The sequence below is a fragment of the Dermacentor variabilis genome, chromosome 8 (assembly GCF_050947875.1).
Source record: "Dermacentor variabilis isolate Ectoservices chromosome 8, ASM5094787v1, whole genome shotgun sequence".
NCBI classification, from domain to species: Eukaryota; Metazoa; Arthropoda; class Arachnida; order Ixodida; family Ixodidae; genus Dermacentor; species Dermacentor variabilis.
In genome coordinates this window covers 32,195,793-32,215,189 of record NC_134575.1, presented here as the reverse complement: position 1 = coordinate 32,215,189, position 19,397 = coordinate 32,195,793, and the positions used below count along the sequence as shown (strand labels likewise).

Below are 19,397 nucleotides of genomic sequence, written 5' to 3'. Positions count from 1 at the left end.
CGCTGTAGCAGAACACCTTTACGTTTTATTTATTGAAGCGATGTTTCGGTTTGTTAACGTGAATCAGTGGATCGTGAAATGAATAATACAATTCAGTGATCTTTTGTTTTGCAGGAGGAAGTATACCGGCAAGTCGGCAAACCTCTGGTCGAGAACCTATTGCAGGGCTTCAATGGAGCAGTCTTCGCATACGGAGCCACGGGTAACTAAAGTTATGGCGCGCTTATTCGAGAGCCGTCAAACGGTGTTCCTTCCTCTGCGCGCTTTCTGTACTTTCTATATGTCGAACGCGTGTCTATATGTCTACACTTAGGGTGCTTCGTGCGATCCACCTTGACTGACTGGACCCGCCAGGGTGCCGATTTTGTTTAGCCGGGACAGGGAGGCTATATGCAAGCGATAAGCACAAAGGCTACATAGTATACCCTAAGGTCGATCACGCAGACCCACATTGGATCTGACAACTACCGAAGTCAGGAGCTGTACGATTATGGCGTAACCGTTTTGTGACGGCAAGGCGTTGAACTGCGTTTCAACTACGTTGTGAAATTGCAGTCCATTGTCCTTAATAGTTATCTGTCATGTTGATAATGAATGTGTTGACGACTAATTCTGTCATTCGTCCTTATATTGCCTTGTCGTGTTTTATACTCTGTACGTGCATTCTAATTTGTATGTGTTTGTTATTTTGCGGTGTGTTTTGAAGCATGTTGGGCTCATGTCGCCTGCTGCGCGTGCCGTCTGGTGTCGAAGGCCTGGTCATGTGGCTTTTAGTGCCGCCTTTTGCCTTGGCACCAAGACAAACCGCTCTTGAGCGTTGTTTTGTCAGTAAACAAATAAACAAACAAAACAAACAAACAACCCATGCTCGCAGGTGCCGGCAAGACTTACACCATGGTCGGCACCGACAAGAGTCCCGGGCTCATGGTGCGGGTGTTCGATGACATCTTCCAGTTCGCCAAGCAGAACGACGCCACCACGCGTACCAGTGTGCTCATCTCGTACATGGAGGTACGCGTCGACTTCTCCGGACATTTTTTTTTTGTCGGAAGCGAACGGATCTTATCGCTTCTGGCAGTGAGTGACGTCACAATGATGCGGCGGCGCTGCCGTCTCACTCAGTATGCGCGTATATACCTTATTTACGGCTACGCTTATTCGGGAACCCTTCAAGCACTTCTGGAATGGCGCTCTCCTGTGGGCTTTCTATACGCACATAAATAAGAATAAGTAGCGGCAGCCTCTGAGATTCACGGCGTTGCGTATTCGGACACCGAGGCGATCGTGGGGGAGGGAGAGAAATTATCCTGCCTCTAGCGGAGAGCGCCCGACTTATCGGACACCTGACGCCCTGGATAAGTTATCGAGGAATCTTAGCTATCTATACTTAGTTAACTTAGCTAGGGACGTTGCGAAATTCTTTTGTATCCGCTAGAAAACACGGACAAAGAAGAGGGGCTACAGGACACGTAGCGCTTCCTATGTCCAGTACGTCCCTTTCTTTCTACGCATCTTCTAGCGCTAACACCACTTCGCGATGCATGCATAACTAACTCAAATCACCACTCTGACTAGGAACGTTAAAAGGTTTCCGACAAATAGAGTTCAGCCCGACCTTCTGGGAACTATGACGTTTTTACGTACGTAGATAAGTTATTTAGGTACTTATCTATTCCTACATAAGTTCAGGTAACTTAGGTAGGGACTTTAAGACGATTGTTATACGAGCGGCTAATTGTACAGTTCACCGAATATTCTGTTTCTTTATTTTTGCCGGTAGATATATAACGAGAACATCCGGGACCTGCTCAACACTTCCAACAACTATCTGGAGCTTCGCGAAGACCCAATGGGTGGCAACCAAGTCCTGGGACTCTCAGAAGTGGAAGTCACCAACTCTTCCGAGGTAAGGAGCTCTGTTGCTTCCCATGTCCAATAACGATCGGGTTTTCAGTTTCATTCATTCATTCCCAATTTACTGCCTAAATGAACGCGCAGTCGTAAGCATAACGCCGTCCCTTACATATCGTTGCCAATAGAGTCGTTATTGCATAACACACTTTCACAAATGTTTTACCAACATTTGAAGACAGACAGAAACGAAGAAGGAAAGGTAGGGAGGTTAACCAAGGACGTGCCCGGCTGGCTACCCTGAACTTGGGCTGTCGTTTGCATTCCTTCAATGAAACTAAATAGCACCAAATGACATACTATAACTTGTATAGTATTAAACTTTTGGCATGATTATAAAGTTACATTTACCTGGTTATTGAGTCTATTGAATATGTAGGTCACTGCAGTCAGTGACAGGTCAGTAGTGAAGTGGCAAGCGGCCCTCGAAGGGAATCTGTACAGTCAGGAACAAAAGCTTGCGAATTGTGCCTGCGGAGAAAGTGGTTTACGTTGTAGACTTTAGCCTGCACGACCGTGAACTGAGTGAGGCACTACGATCCTCGAACGAGGAAATTAGGTCTGCCCTTCTCAGTTGGACGTTGCATGCGCTGGCTACGGCGAAATTCCCCGTTTTTCCGGACGGAAAAGCTACTTCTAAGTGAACGGGCTCTGAATCCGTTTCCACTTCGAGATGCAAAACTTGCCGTAGCAGCTCAATGGCTACCAAGTTCTATAGTGCTAGCCACAAGGTCCTGGCTTCGATTACCGGCTGGGGTAATAGCCTTACCCCGTATGTGTGGAATTGCAGGTAGAGTGGTGTGTCCGTAGGTCTACAACCACAATTTAGAGAGCCCCGGATAGCCAGAAATTGACTCGGAGAGTTCCAATGTGCGACAACTCTCACCGCATACGGCGTTGCCTCGAGGTGCGGAACAAACAATGTAACCCAATGAGTTGCGCTCTTAGCAGTATAGCGTGTATAACAAACATCACGTGTGCGATATTTGAAGGCTACTGGATTGAGTCTGTGATCTGGACTGAGTGACCGAACCATATACCCAGTAGACTTTCTCTTCTTCTTTTAGTCTTTCCGTCCCCTTTTCCCTTTCCCCAGTGTAGGGTAGCCGACCGGGCTCAGTCCTGGTTAACCTCCCTACCTTTCCTTTATCATTTGCTCTCTCTCTCTCTCTCTCTCTCACGTGTCGTAATTAGTTGAAGTGGTGGTCGCGTATGGCCGTTTTTGCCGTTTCGAAGAGTGTCCCTCAAATATACACACTACTGCGCCGACCGTCCATATATATATATATATATATATAAGTGCGCCCGTAGAGCGCTTTCCCTTCACCAGAGCTGTGTATTGACGGGCGAGTGCAAACAAGCGCAACACGGAAATGTCGTGCCCGATCGACATCGGAGGCGGCGACGGGTGCATCGTCATCGCAGAGATTACCTCCCTGCGGGTATTCGCGCGTATTACCGCCGGGCGGACGCGACAGTCACGCCATGCCGCCTGCTGGCAACAAATTGCGTACATGCGGCAAGTAAAGAAAAGCCGGGAGGAATCGGTCGACTCATATGTGGCTGGACATGGAACATCAAACCTTCTCTCGAAGCCGAAGTGGTTAGCATACAAAGGAAAGTGCAATGTCACAGGATTTGTGTATATATATATATATATATATATATATATATATATATATATATATTGTCACGAGAGGAAAAGCCAGTCAGTCAGTTCTAAGCGAACGCCCGTTTACAGTTCGTTTCTGCAGCAGCTACCACGCGCACACACACACACACACACACACACACACACACACACACACACATATATATATATATATATATATATATATATATATATATATATATATATATATATATATATATATATATATATATATATATATATATATATATATATATATATATATATATATATATATATATATATATATATATAGCGTTCCGTGAAAATACATGAAATACGGCACTCGGGATGAGCACATGACAGATAAACCTGCAAGTCATTTCTAGCAAGGACTGAAATTCGATGCGGAAAGCGAACGTAGTATGAGCTAACAAAGCTGTAACACGAGTGATGCTTGTTGGCCGACTCCATGACTATGTAGACTAGCAAATATGCGGTGCTCTAGGAAATATTAGGGACTTTTCCGCGTGAAACTGCCACTAAAAGACTTCCAACAGCAATTTCAAATCTTCATTGTGCACGACTTCATTGACGCGCATTCTCTTGCTCGTAAGACGCCTATTGAGGCGCACGTTGGCGAGCTCTCGTAAGCAAGGCGCCGATATACAATGGTCTATGGCGAAGCCTCTATGTTTGCTCTGATACGATGTTGGGGCGCAGTCTCGGAGAATAGTTAATGCGGCCTCCGAGACTTCTGTGCACACCTTTGCGTGTTCCTTCCGACGTTTCCTTTTTTTTTCTTTGCATGGCTGAACGCAAGACAATCAATGGGCTTCGGACAATGTGAACAAACCAGTGCAAACTCCAAAAAATAATTTGCTATCGCAAGTAATCGTTTCGTGTGGTTAGAGATCTCAGAGGCACATATGACACACGAGAGGCTTCAGGCAAAAGCCATCAGTAACCAGTGCGAGCACTGGTAATACAACTTGTCAGCGAGGGCGAACGCAAACAAAACTTTTTTCAAGAAACAATCGAAAAGCCTATATCAAGACCTTCGCGTAAACATTCCTTTCAGCAGTGGAAAGTGCTTCCAATCATATTTCGGCAAACAGCGCGACCGCTTGGAGTAACGTTTCACACCTGAAAGAAGGCAAAAAAGAATCAGTCGTTGACTGTTTCCGCGTCTGCACACTAACATGCAAAAGTGGTCTCACCAAGTACCTCGATTAAAAATAGTCTCTCGGCGCTGCAGAAAACAACTTTTCTTGCCTTCTGCTCGATATTCCCACAAGAAAGACGGTGCGGGTGCGGTGCCGTCTGCCTCTGTACAGACCGCACTGACACAGGCACAGAAGGCACTGCGTCAGTAGCGTCTGTTCCACTGTGCCCTGTCTCTGCGCGAAACGGTGACTTTTCGTCGAGCCCTAGTTGTGTAAGGTTGCGAAATTTTCTTCGCCCGCGTTAGGCGACATTTTTCGTTTCCACGCAGGTCTTACGGCTTCTGCAGAAGGGAAATAAACGTCGCACTGTGGAGCCGACGGCGGCCAACCAGACGTCATCGCGGTCGCACGCCCTCTTGCGGGTCTCCATCCGTCAGTCAAGGAAAGACGTCTCCGATGCGGATTCGGCTCGGCACCGCGTCGGCAAACTCTTCATGGTCGACCTGGCTGGCTCCGAGCGTGCCTCCAACACCAAGGTATACACTCAGAACGCATTGAGCAGCGATGTTTGTGAAGTGTACTACACGGCACTGCTGCCGCTAAATATACGCAAAACATAGGTTAAGCTGGAGATTAGTTAGCGAAGAGCATGGCCATGCACTGCCGGAGGCTTTCTAAGCAAGAGACAGCGCAAAACCGAGAACGACGCCACTTTGATGTTGCCACAGCGACTTTCTGCGACTTCGGAGGTTTGATGAAGTCGTCTCGGACCTTGATGTCTATCGGTCAAAAAAAATTGCGCTGCACTTAATTTGGTGACTCTTGTGCACTTTGGTACTCATAAAAAAGTAGTGATGTGTGCGAAAGTGCCATAAAATTTGTGTCATCATACAAACATCCTTGTGACTGTCACCCCTTTGGCAGAGAATTCTTTTAAAGAAGTGAAAGCTTGTATTGGGGTTTCCTTTTTATAATCGAATGAAATCTAAAGCATTATAACGAAGTTTCACAACGCTAACCTACATGCCTAACTGTTGGCTTCGTGTGGTTGTGACTAACAGAAATCGGGACCTCTGGTTGCCTTAGTTTTCGTTCACTGCCTAACATTTTGGTTTCTGAGCGTCCTGAAAACCTGATCTCATCCGCATCGTTTATTGAAAATTAAATAGGAAACGATGGCGAAAATATTTACTCGCAATTTGAAACCAGGTGCATGCGGGCCCATGCACATGTCATTTATTCATATTATTCCAGCCTGCTTTCGAGAAAATTAACACTTACGTGATACCTATCGATATGTCCGTTCATATGTAACCTTTTCTCAATAAATCTTGGGCCACTGGATAGTCTATGGTCTAATGGATATAGAATGGGGCTGCTGTGCTCAGGGAACCTGGTTCGATAACAAATGTCAGGTGAAATGGGGTCGCAGCTAGGGTACCTGCCACCGGGTGCGAGCCCGGTGAAACGTACCCGGTGAATGAACTTCTTTCAACGAATGAACCTCTTTCAGCGAATGAACCTCTTCAACGAACCTCTTTCACGCCAAGTTGAGTCACTGGGAATCTGCCAAGGAGTATGTGCAGCTCTTCAGTGAAAAAATCCTTGACGTCCACTTGGACCACTGGGTGTGGGCCACTCGGTATATGCGTGCCGCTTTTCAACGAACAAAAAAAATAATTGTTTCAAATTTCTCTGGTGCTGGGCGCATTCGAACCCACGTCCGTATATTCGAACAATTTCGTCTGTACGTACAGTCACGACACCCGCCGCGAGCATATTTCACTGTGCCACCGCCAGATGGCACACAGCGTGTCGCAGAGGGAAGCACTGGAGAGGAGCCCAGCTGCAGTACTGGCCTCATGCACGACGCTTTTCGGCGGTGGCCGTGTGGTGTGCCACTAAGTCGCTTCAATGCTAATCAAATTAACATCAACAGCCATCACAAGAGTATTTCTGCCGGCATTTTTTTAAATGGCAAATGTTACGACATGCTCCCTCTTTGTTAACGTATGTAAAGATGCTACTTTCCACATGTAAATGTGATGTGCGGACCGGTTAATGATTTGTTTCTTCAAGCCCGTAGGCATACCAGCCTGTAACAGAATCCGTCTTAAAATTTATTGCGTGCATAGCTAGACTCTCTTCCTATGTAAGTTGGGTGAAGAAATTCCGTGCCGTCGTGGGGTGTCTGTTGTCATCCCTGAGCGCGCACGTAGGCGTAGACGTGCGTGCCCTCCAAGATGTGCTTGAACCGTGGTCTTGCGCTTGTGCTAGAACCGTAGTGAGACGCGTACAGCTCGGCCACAAAATTTTACGGCACAGGATGTCACACGTGAAAAAGCAAGTGACCAAAATTGACAAGCTTTCACAACATGCACAAGTAAATGAAACTCTTTAACAGATCGCACACTGGGCCCCGCGCGTTCTTGATACAAAACTGAATAGAAATACAATAGCAAAGCAGCGAAAATGAGGTAAACGTCGCAAACACGTATCTGTGTGCTCGGCACAACTGTCCCAGAAGTGCCATTTCTGGACGCTAGCACTATATGGCACACTGTGACATGCTCAAAAAGGAATTGGGGATTTCATTTTTTTTTTTTTGGTGTCAAGTCGACCTCCTCACCAACTTCTTGTTTTGTTTCTTGTCCAGAACACCGGTATGCGGTTGAAGGAAGGAGCGCACATCAACAAATCTCTCCTGGCGCTCGGCAACGTTATCAACGCCCTTGGTAAGGCTTCTGGATCTTTTACAGCGAAGCTGTCTACGGCTAGGATATCGGGATTTCTTCGTGGCGTAACGTCGACAGAAAAACCATCGTCATTGATTTCTCACGACCACAAATGCAATAGCTCATACCCCCCTAAGGCAGAGGCTGCAAGCACTCAGCAAAGGGAAATGAACAGTGCATACATTCTTTGGAATCACACATACAGCATACAGAACAGCATACGTTTCAATAAAGGACAAGCTCAAAACAAGCATCCGAGCCACATAATTGATGATAACGCGCTCCTGTGCCTACACGCAACGCAAAGCACGTAGCCCTCCCCGCACATGCTTCCCAGTGGTGATGGTATGGTATGGTATGAAGAACTTTATTGAGGTCCTGAGGGATCAGTCTGGGACTGATGCGGGCCGCTCCCACGTCGGTACAGAGAGGCCGAGCCCCTCTGCCATCACACGGGCCCTCTGGACAGCCCTGAGTTGGTCCGCTAGCACTTCACTGTGCAGCATTCGCTGCCACCACTGTTCACCTCGAGAACCATCACCGGCCAACGCCAAGCAGCGCCACAGCATGTGTTGTAAATCGAGCAAACCCCCACACTTACTACAATAGACTGAAACCCCGCAGTCCGGATTAATTTTATTCATGATGACCGGGTTAGGGTACTGGTGGTGGTAAACATTATTGAAAGGTGAAGGGGAAAGGGGGAGGTGGCTGAGGGATCGGGCTCAAGTAAGGCCCTGGGCCTGCTTGGCCTTCTCCGCCAAGTCCACCAGTTCAAGCTGTCGGTCGACGTCCCCGGACCTGAGCCAGGCTGACCAGTCAGTCTCGCTGCTGACGAGGGGATGAGAAAACGGGAGCGAGGTGCATTCCCACATTATGTGTGTAGTGTCCCTGTTTGTGAACGGAGCCTACATAGGTCGCTTTCCTTGGCCCCTGTGATTTTGTTAATGTACGTTGGGTGTGGGTATGTGTTTGTCTGGAATCGCCTAAACGCGACCGCTTGCGTTTTACTGAGTTGCTTGGCCGGCGGTGGGAGCGCGCGACGCTTCAAGCGATGTCTCTGGGCTATTTCGTGTTAAGTCTCGCAGGGTTCCTCGTGTCTCTCCTTCTCGTTCACGCCGTCCGCATCCGCGGACGAGGCTCGGCGCGCGAAACCTCGAGCCCAACTGCCGACGCGTTGCCGGGTACAGCCGCGTGAGCGTGAGTCCACACGAGGGTTTTCAAGCCGCTTAGGGGGCGCCGCATGAGGACATGGTACGCCTGTTTGGAAATTCTACCGCGGACGAAATTGTCGATGGCCTGCTTGCTATCGCCGATGACCGTATTCGCTTCCGCATGCATAACCGTGGCAATCGCGGTTTCCTCCGCTTCCACCACTGGGCCAGTCGTGATAGTTGTGTGTTCTAACAATCTTCCGTTGTGATCCGCTACCACCGCGGTCATGAGGTCGCCGCGAGGGTGTCTCGCTGCATCTGTGTAGACCACTCCATCTTGCGAGCCGTAGCGTCGCCAAATGGCTTCATTACGCGCCTACCGACGGCCCTGATGGAAATCGGGGTCCATGTTGCGTGGTAGAGACGGGGCATAAATATGCCCCCTGACCTTTCGCGGAATCGTCATGTACTCTGTAACCTTGGGGATGGCCTCGAGACTGAGCTTCCGGAGGACTGTCCGGAGGACAGCCGGGGTTAGCGAGAGACGACGGACTTGGGGTGTATGGTGAGCGTCTAAGAGCTCCTCGATCGTATTGTGCATGCCCAAGGCCTCTAGCCTTGCGGTGGCCGCGTGGTCCGGAAGGCCCAGGGCTGCCTTTGGGGTTCTTATGATCATTGTGTTTATTTTAGCTAAGGCTGCGTCAGGCTGTCAAACTCGGGCTGCGAGTTTAACGTTGTGTCGAGTACATGGTTCTGTTGGTTCTGTTGGTTATGTATGTATGCACAAGTCGAAACAGCTCGCCTATGCCGTGGTGCCGATTAGCCATCCGGCTAATAAGCTGTAGTGTGTAGTTGGTCGCCATCTGGAATTTCTTTAACATGAGCCCGCAGCGCAGCGTATTGTGAAATTCTAGCCCCAATATCTTGATACTGGGGCGCTCCGGGATGGTTAGTCCTGTTACGTACTCCAGGATAGCGTATCGTACTGCTGCCGAGTTGTAGCGACGCCTGTTTATCGAAACTTGACCGACGTTGCTAATGGGTAGCGTGGCGTATTCGCCGGGTTGCAGGCATCCGGTAGACCATGGTGACCATGCAAGGACGAGACGATTTCTAGTGCGAAACTTGCACGGTTTATTCTAAGGTTGGTGAAAGGTGATAAGAAGAGAATGAAGTGATTAAAAGTACATTTTGGAGCCCCTTAAATAGGCTCTCTGAAATCGTGGGAGGGATCTTGCTCCCGTCGACGTCACGTGACAGGCACAGAGTCTGGTTTTTGGATGGGCGTCCTGCCTCCGTAGATACCAAGTCTGCAGCAAGGAAAGAGCCAAGTATACCAAGCCGCAGGTCCGGCAATGTAGACGCTTTTCCTTTCTTCTAGGTGACGTTGGTTCGCGGAAAGGGCGTCTTGTTTCAGAAGGGCGACTGATCTATTCTCTCAGTCAACGTATTCGCGAGCGCGCCTCTGCAGGCGGCAGTCCGCGGTCCCGGGAATAGTAGACAGCTGAACCATTTTCTTTCGCGCGTTGCTGGTTCGCGAAAGTTCTCCCGTAGAGCCTGACAGTTAGAGGAAAGGGTCCTCTAAAGTCGCACACACACAAAAAAGGCCTGTAAACACTGCGGGGCTTCCGCCAGACCAGCATGCACTCGAAGCAACCATGGCGAAATAGGAAGTCACACTTCGTTTCGATGAGGCATGGTGGACGAGAATCCTTATTTTTTTCGCGGGGTGCTAGACGCCAACCGTAACAGTACTCCGACCTCAAGTTCGAGGAAGCGCCTCCACCGTGGTATTCCCCCGGGACAGATACTTCTGCCGGGCTCTATCACGAGGTATTCGGATTTTCCGATGAGCACGTCAGGCCCTTTGACTCCGCATAAGCTTGTACGACGTCGATGCCGCGTAATGGTTACGCTTGCGCAAGCTGCCGCGGCGACGGCAGCTTGAATGCAGCATACGAAGCAAGGAGTGATGTGACCGCGCTTTCGTACGTAAAATAAGAACCCATCTATCAACTTATTTGTATTATGACAGTGCTGTGGGAAGGCGACGTATAATGAGTACTCCTGAAGAGCAGCGTACATACAAGGCGCGGTGAATTTCTCTTCTCTCTGGTCCACTCTCTATAGGTGCACGAAGAAGCAGCGCTAGTCAAATCGTAGGCCGTGGAAACATCTTCTGCTAATAATTAGATAAATTGTATGTGAACGTCGCCACATCAACAATTTCAGCGTACACCGTAATGGATAATCGTTCTAGTTGTGGCTTACAGCTTCACTGTCATGCAATGGAACTTGTTCGTAATACTATCTATCTATTATTGCGTATGACCTGTGAACGCGAACGGGGCCGAGTCTGTAGCGCTTTCCGGAATGCAGGTTATCCCATGCAACCGTCAATGCTGTACTGGGTGTTTCCGTAACTGTCGTTACAGTATTTTGCGAAGGTATGACTAAACGATAAAGCAGAAGCAGCAGTGAAAATAATTTTTATCTCTGTGCAGGCCTTTTAGTTACACAACAAACCACGGTAAGAGTAGTAACGGCCACAGGCCCGTTCAGCTGCCCGGCATAGCAGTAACGCTTGAACGCTGGCGCCGGCAGTACAGTAACTGCATGAATGGATTGGTTGCTTCCTGGACGTGTTTGCTGCTGGCGGGTTTTCACATTAACGACTACCCTACTAAGAGAGCTTTGTCCCGTACGAGCACTGTTTGAACGCAGAGAGTTAACTCGTGGTCTCTAAAACGGTTGTCACATGGTGCATTTTCTGTCCCGATCGAGCCCTGCCGGGATGCAACCTCTCGATCCCGATTGGTTCTTTTGCGCAAGGTTCGGGAGAAATCCAATCGCGGTCGAGAATTTCTGATCCCGGTAGGACTCGACGGGGATCATACAATGTACCGCATGACACTGGTAAAAAAAAGAAAATCTCAATCCTCACACACAAAGCCCCTGGCATTATCTTCGTGTGGGCAATTAGTCGGTGAATAAATAAATTCCGCGTGAAACTGTAGTTAAATTTAATTTTTATATGTCCGTTAAGCTGACTCTGTGCGTTGGTTGTTCTCACAGTCTTCCTTTTTTTTGGTTTTTTTTTTAAGGCGAAGCTTTCTTGTCGAGTTCGATGCGCTTTCTCGCACGTATGTGGCCTTGGACACCTTCTTTCTCGCGGGCTAGCTGCACGTTGAGACGCATGGAGCGTTTCGATCCGCAGGTGCACTATAGAAGAAACCGACGCATCAGTAACACCACGAGTCCAACACGACACTATGGACCCGCCACTGAAAATTTAAGCAAACTATATATGTATGGTGTACTGCATGTAAATATGCGTATGTATTGTCCGGCCTGTCTATAATTCACTGCAGATCAGATCCTTTCTTCGTGTAACACGCTGCTCTTTGATACTTATATTTGTGCCTCGAAAAGCGTGTTTCATGTCACACACTCGCGGATCACCGGCCAATCACACCGAGAATGCTTCGCTTAACGTAGATGTCAACTGGAGTCGAGTCGAGTATATATATATATATACATATATATATATATATATATATATATATATATATATATAACAAAAGAGAAACAAAAGAACGAAACATTATACTGTTTATTAACTTTTGGCAGCAAATACACGCACTATAGTGTGAGTGTACAAAAGTGCAGTTCTCCTTTTCCTTGTTAGTGCACAATAGCACTAGCTATAGCTGACTAGAAGGATTAGCCTCCTCGACAAGACTGGGCCAAGGAAAGGAGAAAGCCCACACTCGACATTTAGGGATTTGCTAAACTAACACTCGCCTATGCTCGACTCCAACGCCACAAAAAAAAAAAAAAAAAAATTGTGGCTCGCGGTTGCGACCCCGTGGATGCAGGTGCTTAATGGTACGCCACGAAATAAGCCAGCCCCTCTACTTTTTTCCCGTAGAATACTGGGTACTCGTTTTAAGTGTTTTGAAACATATGGCTGACAGCGCAAATAGACGGCCACAAGAAGGCGCAGCCTACGCACAAGCGCTTTGTATACGTGTCTCCATTCTTGTGGTCGTCTGTTTGCTCTGTTACCCATGTGTTTCAATATGAACTAACTCGGCCAAAAAGAAGTATTGATGTCGTTTTAAGTGGACGTGTCTTGCGACGCGATCCGGCTACAGTTCGTAATTTGCGGTACGTTTAGTAAGTTACCTAGTTTAAAACCAAATTAGCGAAATATTGGTAATGAATACTGAAGGGATAGATATTGGTAGGTTGGTTAGTTGGTCCATTATTGTTTTAGAGGCAGCGCATTTGTGAACACATAGACGAACGCAGAAGCGGACATAAAATTTACACTCGTGTATGTCCCAGGGTCCACATTGCACTGTAATTCTTCCAGTGCTAACATATGGGGCAGAAACTGGGCGGTTAACAGAGAAGCTCGAGAAAAAGTTAGGGACCGCGCAAAGAGCGATGGAACGAAACATGTTGAGCGTGACGTTAGGAGACAGGTAGAAAGCGATGTGGATGTGAGAGCAAACGGGGATAGCCGATATGTTATAGTTGACGTTAAGAGAAAAAGATGGGGCTGGGCAGGCCACGTTGTGAGTAAGGTAGATAACCGGTCGAGCATTAGAGTTACGGAACGGCTGCTAAGGAAAGGAAAGCGCAGTCGAGGGCAGAAGAAAATTAGGAGGGGTGACGAAATTATGAAATTTATTGGCGGAAGCTGGAATCAGCTAGCGCAAGATGGAGGGTAATTGGAGATCACTAGGAGAGGTCTCGTCCTGGCAGTGGACATAAAAATAAACTGCTGCCGCTGCTGCTATTGCTGCTGCTGCTCCTGATCATGGTGGTGGTGGTGGTGGTGGTGATGATGATGATGATGATGATGATGGTGATGATGATGATGTGTCCGCAAGTGTGCTGCCTTCAGAACGATTTTGTTAGTTGAATAAGCGTTTAAATTTCTCTTTCAAGTCCGCCCCTTCGGGTAATCCAGTCCCAGGAGTAGAATTGTGGCATCTGCGACAGGCTATAGTGAAACATTCTGGTGAGCATTTAAAGGACACCCGTTGCAGTACGAATTACAAATACACGAGTAAGAAGCAAGCTAAAACGAGTTTTGCAATCGCTTCTCTTCGGCTGCTGTACGCAGTGTTCAAATGGTCACCTGTCTCTCCTGCGGTGCATGTCGCCTGCCTTTCGCTCTAATTTGGTTACAACACCGCGTTGCCTTCTGTTTTGCCATTACGCGTGTCCGCTCTAGTGGTCGCACCTGGCTTTTCGTAGCTGTAGGGCCTAGGCGCCGTCCACTGCGGGAGGACACGTATTAGGGCACGTTTTTGTAAGCGACGCGACGCTAATGTTTTTTTAACCCACCTGCAGTTTCAGCTAAGCTCACGGGTGATGTACACACCACGTCGTGGTTAATGCGACGAGGCGCCAGAAATGTTTGTTTCTGTTGCTTTTGTTTCAAGGCCTACTGGAACAAACCGGGTCGTTTTCTTCTTTTTACGGCGTAAGAAGCCTACATTCAGATAGCGTATACGTACAACACCGTCTGTGAAAAATTTTACGTTCGAAATACGAGTAGATTCGTTTTGAAAAACGCGCAGTGGCAGACGTTTGTGATACCAAAGTTAAAAAAAAAAATGAACGCCGCGATTACCACTCGCCAGAAGCGACGCAAGACTAAAAGCGCGTCGCTCCTTTCCGTGACCTCCGAGATTCGGCGCCGTTCCCCTCCCCCTCTCCCGCGGCGCGCTGAAAAAAATCTCGGAGGCGACGTGCTGGGACATAGGTTATATCCGCTAACCACTAGATGCACGCGTCGTCTTCTCGGGCGCTATTTGAAAGCTGGTATTTGATAAAGTTAGAAAATTGTCAGTCCTGCAGTTTTGCCAAGGTTGCCTAACTAGATTATGCAACTGATAAGTTCGTAACCAGTTTAGCCACAATGAAATTGTGTTGCAGTTAGCCTTGGGCTTTGGCCTCATGGCCTGAAGACAGGCATTGCAATTCGTCGCAACGCTACGCAAACACCACGGTAGAATGTAGAGATGGACGCGTCTTTTCTTTCGCGACAAATCACGGCCATTTCTGTTTTTGAAATGGCTGCGCTTTGAGGTACTTATAAAATAAAACGGTCAACAAAGTGTAGACGTTATAGAAAACTAGGTCGGCGTGCATGGTGGTTAAAATAATTGAGTGGTTAAATTTTGATTATATCTCTTTATGGCGTCTCTTTCTGCTTTTTCATGTTCAGTTTCCATTCTCGTACCTTTCGTATCACCCTCCACAGCCGATTTCGTCTACCTTGTGTTGTTTAGCGTCGGCATTTTGTTGATACATTTTTTTTTCTTTTTACCAAGATGTCAGGTGGTCCGGCCCCGGTGGTAGTGAGGTCTATGGCGCAATGTAAAAAATCGTATCGTTAATTTTACTTATTTTGCGACTAATTCGCGCTTCTTGTCTCGTTGACGTTTACGGTTTGATGCTTCTCGTGACTCGCTACGATGCTCTGTAGGCGCAAGAGGACCGATTCTTTTCTGGAAGAGGTTACCAGATACCCAGAGCCCAGATACGGCAAACACGTGTGAAGTCAGCAACAAGACTTTCTCTCTGACGTCACGGCGCCACTTGAAAACTCCTGAGGCCGCCAGGCAGCCGCACGGAGCTTATTTCTACGTATTTGCCACCCCGCGAGGCCAGACATTGGCGCGTTCGCTTCACGCGGCCGCAATAACAACACTGCTGCGATCTCGAAGCGTCTGAGTCCATGGGCGTATAACCGCATACAAGCATGTGCTTGGAACCTCACCGAGACTAAGGGACGCTAAAAAACCCCAACGTTAAAGGTGAATTAGTAAACTATATCCCTCCGCAAATTGCGAAACATCCTCTTACTGTCCGAGGAGGCTGAAAAGACGCCAGAACACGAAATTTAGCAGGTGGCGGAGTCACTTTAAAGTTGGTTCGGCAGCAGGCCATTGCGTCACGCATACGGGCGGTGCGTATATGTATACTCGCCTATGGCGGCCTATCTGTCGGGAAATCGGGACTGCGTCACAACGTCCAGAAGAGAGTTCTTTGCAGGATAAGAACTCTGCTTCAAAATGTAACAATATTTGCCATGAATATGAATAAAGAAAAAAAATTCGAGTGGCCGGACTATCGAGTCTGCCGCCAATTCCCCCTAAAATGTCGGGACCTTTGCAAGCAAGGAAGCACTCGTGAAGCATCGCATAATGTGTCCGACAGTAGAACAGTCGTCGATTGAACCTCTAAACACACAGTGGCGTACAAAATGCGACCATTTCTACTTATCTTACCACTTGAAATTTGAAACTTACCACTCGAAACATGAAAAATGCGAAGGTTGTGGGTTTGGTTCCCTCCTGCGGCAAGTTGTTTTTTCATCCACTTTAATTTCCATTAATTTATCGTTTCTTTATTTCATTTATTAAGCACAAGTAATTTCCCCTGTGTTGTCGTTGGTGTCAGTGTTTGTTGGCTTCTTATGATATGACTAATAAAAATCGGGCCCCTCGGTTAACCCCCTTTCTTCTCGTTATCACTTTAAACTGAGGGGCACGAATAATGGAGAATTCGATTTTTTTTTGGAACCCTTCTTTCCTGTGCGCCTATAGCTTCACAGCTCGTACGCACGTAAGGAACCGCATGCAATGTCGCTGTCTCTCTCCTTACTTAACCGCTAGCTTCCACAGTCGATGTAGCACTGCGCAGTGGCACTACGCTTCCCTTCGTTCCGCATCGGGCCACATTTGCTTGCGTCGAGGTCAGCCGAGCGTCGCGTTTAGAAGCTGTACGCGCGTTGCTCGCATCGTATGTGATCCTATACGTGTGTGCGCAAAAAAAAATATCACAGCAGTACCTAATTGACACCGGCTGCCCCGGGCTGGTTGTCCTAATGACTCTCCGGAGCCCACGGTCACATAAGTAGAGCTCTTGAATTTTGCAGTGACCGCCGCTACAACGGGCCTAGGTCAGCGCGAGCACCCGGGGCTTATCGCTTGCTTGGTAGAGGCTGCAAGCTGCTGTGGAGCGCCCTGGGACTTAGTACCTTACGGGCTATTTAACGGTCGTTTAGAAATGGCAAGCCGTGTATCAGTGGCGCTTAGGTGTCCTTAAACTCGTTAGTTTGGTGTACGAAAAACTACGTACGAGATATCCGCTACCGTGCATTCCCTGCGTCAGCGGACAACTCTAGGCATCCCCCCTCCCCCCCCCCCCCCGTTCCCCTGTCTATTTCTTCCTTGCCAGTTGAAAAGCGATTATCGCAAAGCAGAAGACGGACGTTCGACCTATGTGTGAGCGAATTTATGCATTGTGTTGTAAAATTCTGCGCCTGAAGGTCAGACAGAGAACGAAAAGAAATGGAGGAACAGGAGGACATATCCGGGAGAATTCCAGTAAATTTCACCACCACTTTCGTCGGCTCGATTAAAAAGACCTCATGGAAGAAAAAAAAAATAACTTGAGCAGTCTTAGTAAATTACCTTTCGATAATACCAGTGCTGTCTGCTTGCTTAAAGGGACACTAATTAAAAAATATCGTGCCGTATTAGGAAATTAGCCCTTCTACGAGGGGGAATCACAAAGTCTTTGTCCCTATCTTAGCCAAAATAAGGTACATACAGGTAATTGCAAACATACGTACTATTCTACGTACCTTATACTATTTTCCACATAGTCCCCACACCGGTTCAGACCTTTGTCCCATCGCAGCACTAAATTTGTCCCATCGCAGTCGTCAGTAAGCGACGCACGCGGCCTCCCCGAACGCTAATTATCGTGCAAGTCTTGACAGCCTTTTGCGAACTCGCAACACCACCACTACACACTCCTCATAGTGAGACACCTTCCCCCATACGTGGGCTGCATTTCCCTGTAAATATCGATGGGCGTTCGTTCCCCTTGCTCCATAGAAAACGAATCACACTTCGTTGCTCGTATACGCCGTGGACGTAAGAGGCACAACCGCCATCTTCAACAACTGACAGCAGTGCCGTGCCGCGGAGCTACCGGCAGATAAGGCCGGGTCGGTCCAAGAAAGGTCCACCGCTGGGAATGGACATTATAATTTCACATTTACAGCTGTGATTAGGCTAAAAAATAGGGACAAGGACTTTCTGATATACAATACGAAAAAGAAACACTCCTATCGTGATGGGAGGCCTAATCAACCGCAAGAGATGCATGGAAAGACGGGTGGCGACACTGCTTTCAAGTTTCCGCACTACCTCGTTGTGACGTCATGAATCTTTCGCTGTGCCTGCACAGGCCTAGCCAATTATTGATTGGTAAATGTTAACTGCATCGCATTCTCAGAGAGCCAAAGGCTGAAATGAGCGTAGGACGTTTCAGGAAGTTCTGCTCAGCGACGAAGTCGCGAATAAGAACAAGTACTTTAAGATCCCCGACGTCAAAGTGACGTATACCTGTGCTGGTGTGCTGGCGCCAAATTGAAAAAAGAAAGGACTTCGACCTTCATTTTTTTTTCTTCTACTAAACAACCTATTACGGCGAAATTAACGAAAATAGTCTTTAAAGAACGCTTTGTCCGTCTAAAGTGATTAATGATTTCTTTACAGTGTAGCTTTAACTCAGTTGTGTTAAACGAATGCCTCGCCCAACACCTACAACTACCCTTGCACTCTGTTAGCTGAATCGATAAATCAATCAGTCAAACAACCAATTAATAAATCAATAGATAAATCAAAATGAGGCTTATTCAAACTATTCAAGACATGTACAAAATACTTGGACCCATGGCGTATGTGGCAATCGTACCTGATACAACAATGCACATATGAGTCAACGACGCAGGTGCTTCCTCAAGTAATAAGGATATTGTCTAAATGAACAAAGATCAGTTGACTGAGGAAGAGTGATAACACTGGATTAAACAAGTAGAAGCGTTTGCATGCGAGGTGACAATGTTTGGGAATTTTTATTTTCCACAGGAACAGCGTTCGATATTATCACGCTGAACAACTCTAACAATCGTTCACCGTACACTTTGCTGCAATTGGCAGGACTTAACGTTACTTGCTTGCTTATAGTGTTCGAACGAGGAATGTGAAATATGCGAAGTGTTGAGAAAGGGGAAGCTTTTGTTCACTATTTTTTGAACTAAGCAAGCGATCCTCTAATTTCTCAAAGTCATATAATAATGTATTCGAAGATTGAGCAACAGAACGTTACCAGTTTGATGAACAGAGAAAAAATTTTTATGATTATTAACGCGGTGCATTGTTGGCAACTGCAGTAACGGTGTTAGGTAAGTTCGCGGACGCATACTTATCCTGACATCATCAATTCATCCAATATCTTTGCCTGTCACGACTAAACGCTTGGCTTTCTTTGGTACCCATTCTTTTATTCTGATAGACCACCGATTATGGACTCTACCCAATACTTCAGTTGCGCAAGCCAACTATAGTTTAAGTTAATCTCAACTACGGCCTAAAGCAGAAGAAGCCGCAAGATAGAGACAGAGAAATAAAGGAAGAAGAGGAAGGTTAGCCAGGAAAATATCTCTGGTTGACTTCTGAACAAATTTATCCCGTCCATCAGGTTTTATCAAGTGTACCTCATTTATCGCGATCGACCCGGTGCTCTCAAAGTACTCAGACAGCACCATGCTCTGCGCGTACTGCACTTTTTCAACATCCATTGTTTTTTTCTTTTCGCAATGGCATACCTTGCCAGAAGATGTTCTTATGTTTGAAGGTGGCGAAACATTTGAAAGTGCTTTTTTTTTTTAATTGAGTCCTTTTCCAGTGTATTGATGTTG

The 19,397-nt window shown here is 47.2% G+C and overlaps 1 protein-coding gene across 3 annotated transcripts in view; it reads left to right on the top strand.

Annotated features, from left to right (window-relative positions):
* The window catches only part of LOC142589936 (kinesin-like protein KIF19), a 170,212-nt gene that overhangs the window by 96,801 nt on the left and 54,014 nt on the right, over window positions 1–19,397 (top strand). For all 3 annotated transcript variants that reach the window (XM_075701654.1, XM_075701655.1, XM_075701656.1), the window contains exons 4-8: window positions 115–202; window positions 875–1,011; window positions 1,781–1,906; window positions 5,037–5,243; window positions 7,364–7,442. In XM_075701654.1, coding sequence (XP_075557769.1) covers window positions 115–202; window positions 875–1,011; window positions 1,781–1,906; window positions 5,037–5,243; window positions 7,364–7,442 — 637 coding nt within the window. The remainder of the gene's footprint in view (window positions 1–114; window positions 203–874; window positions 1,012–1,780; window positions 1,907–5,036; window positions 5,244–7,363; window positions 7,443–19,397) is intronic.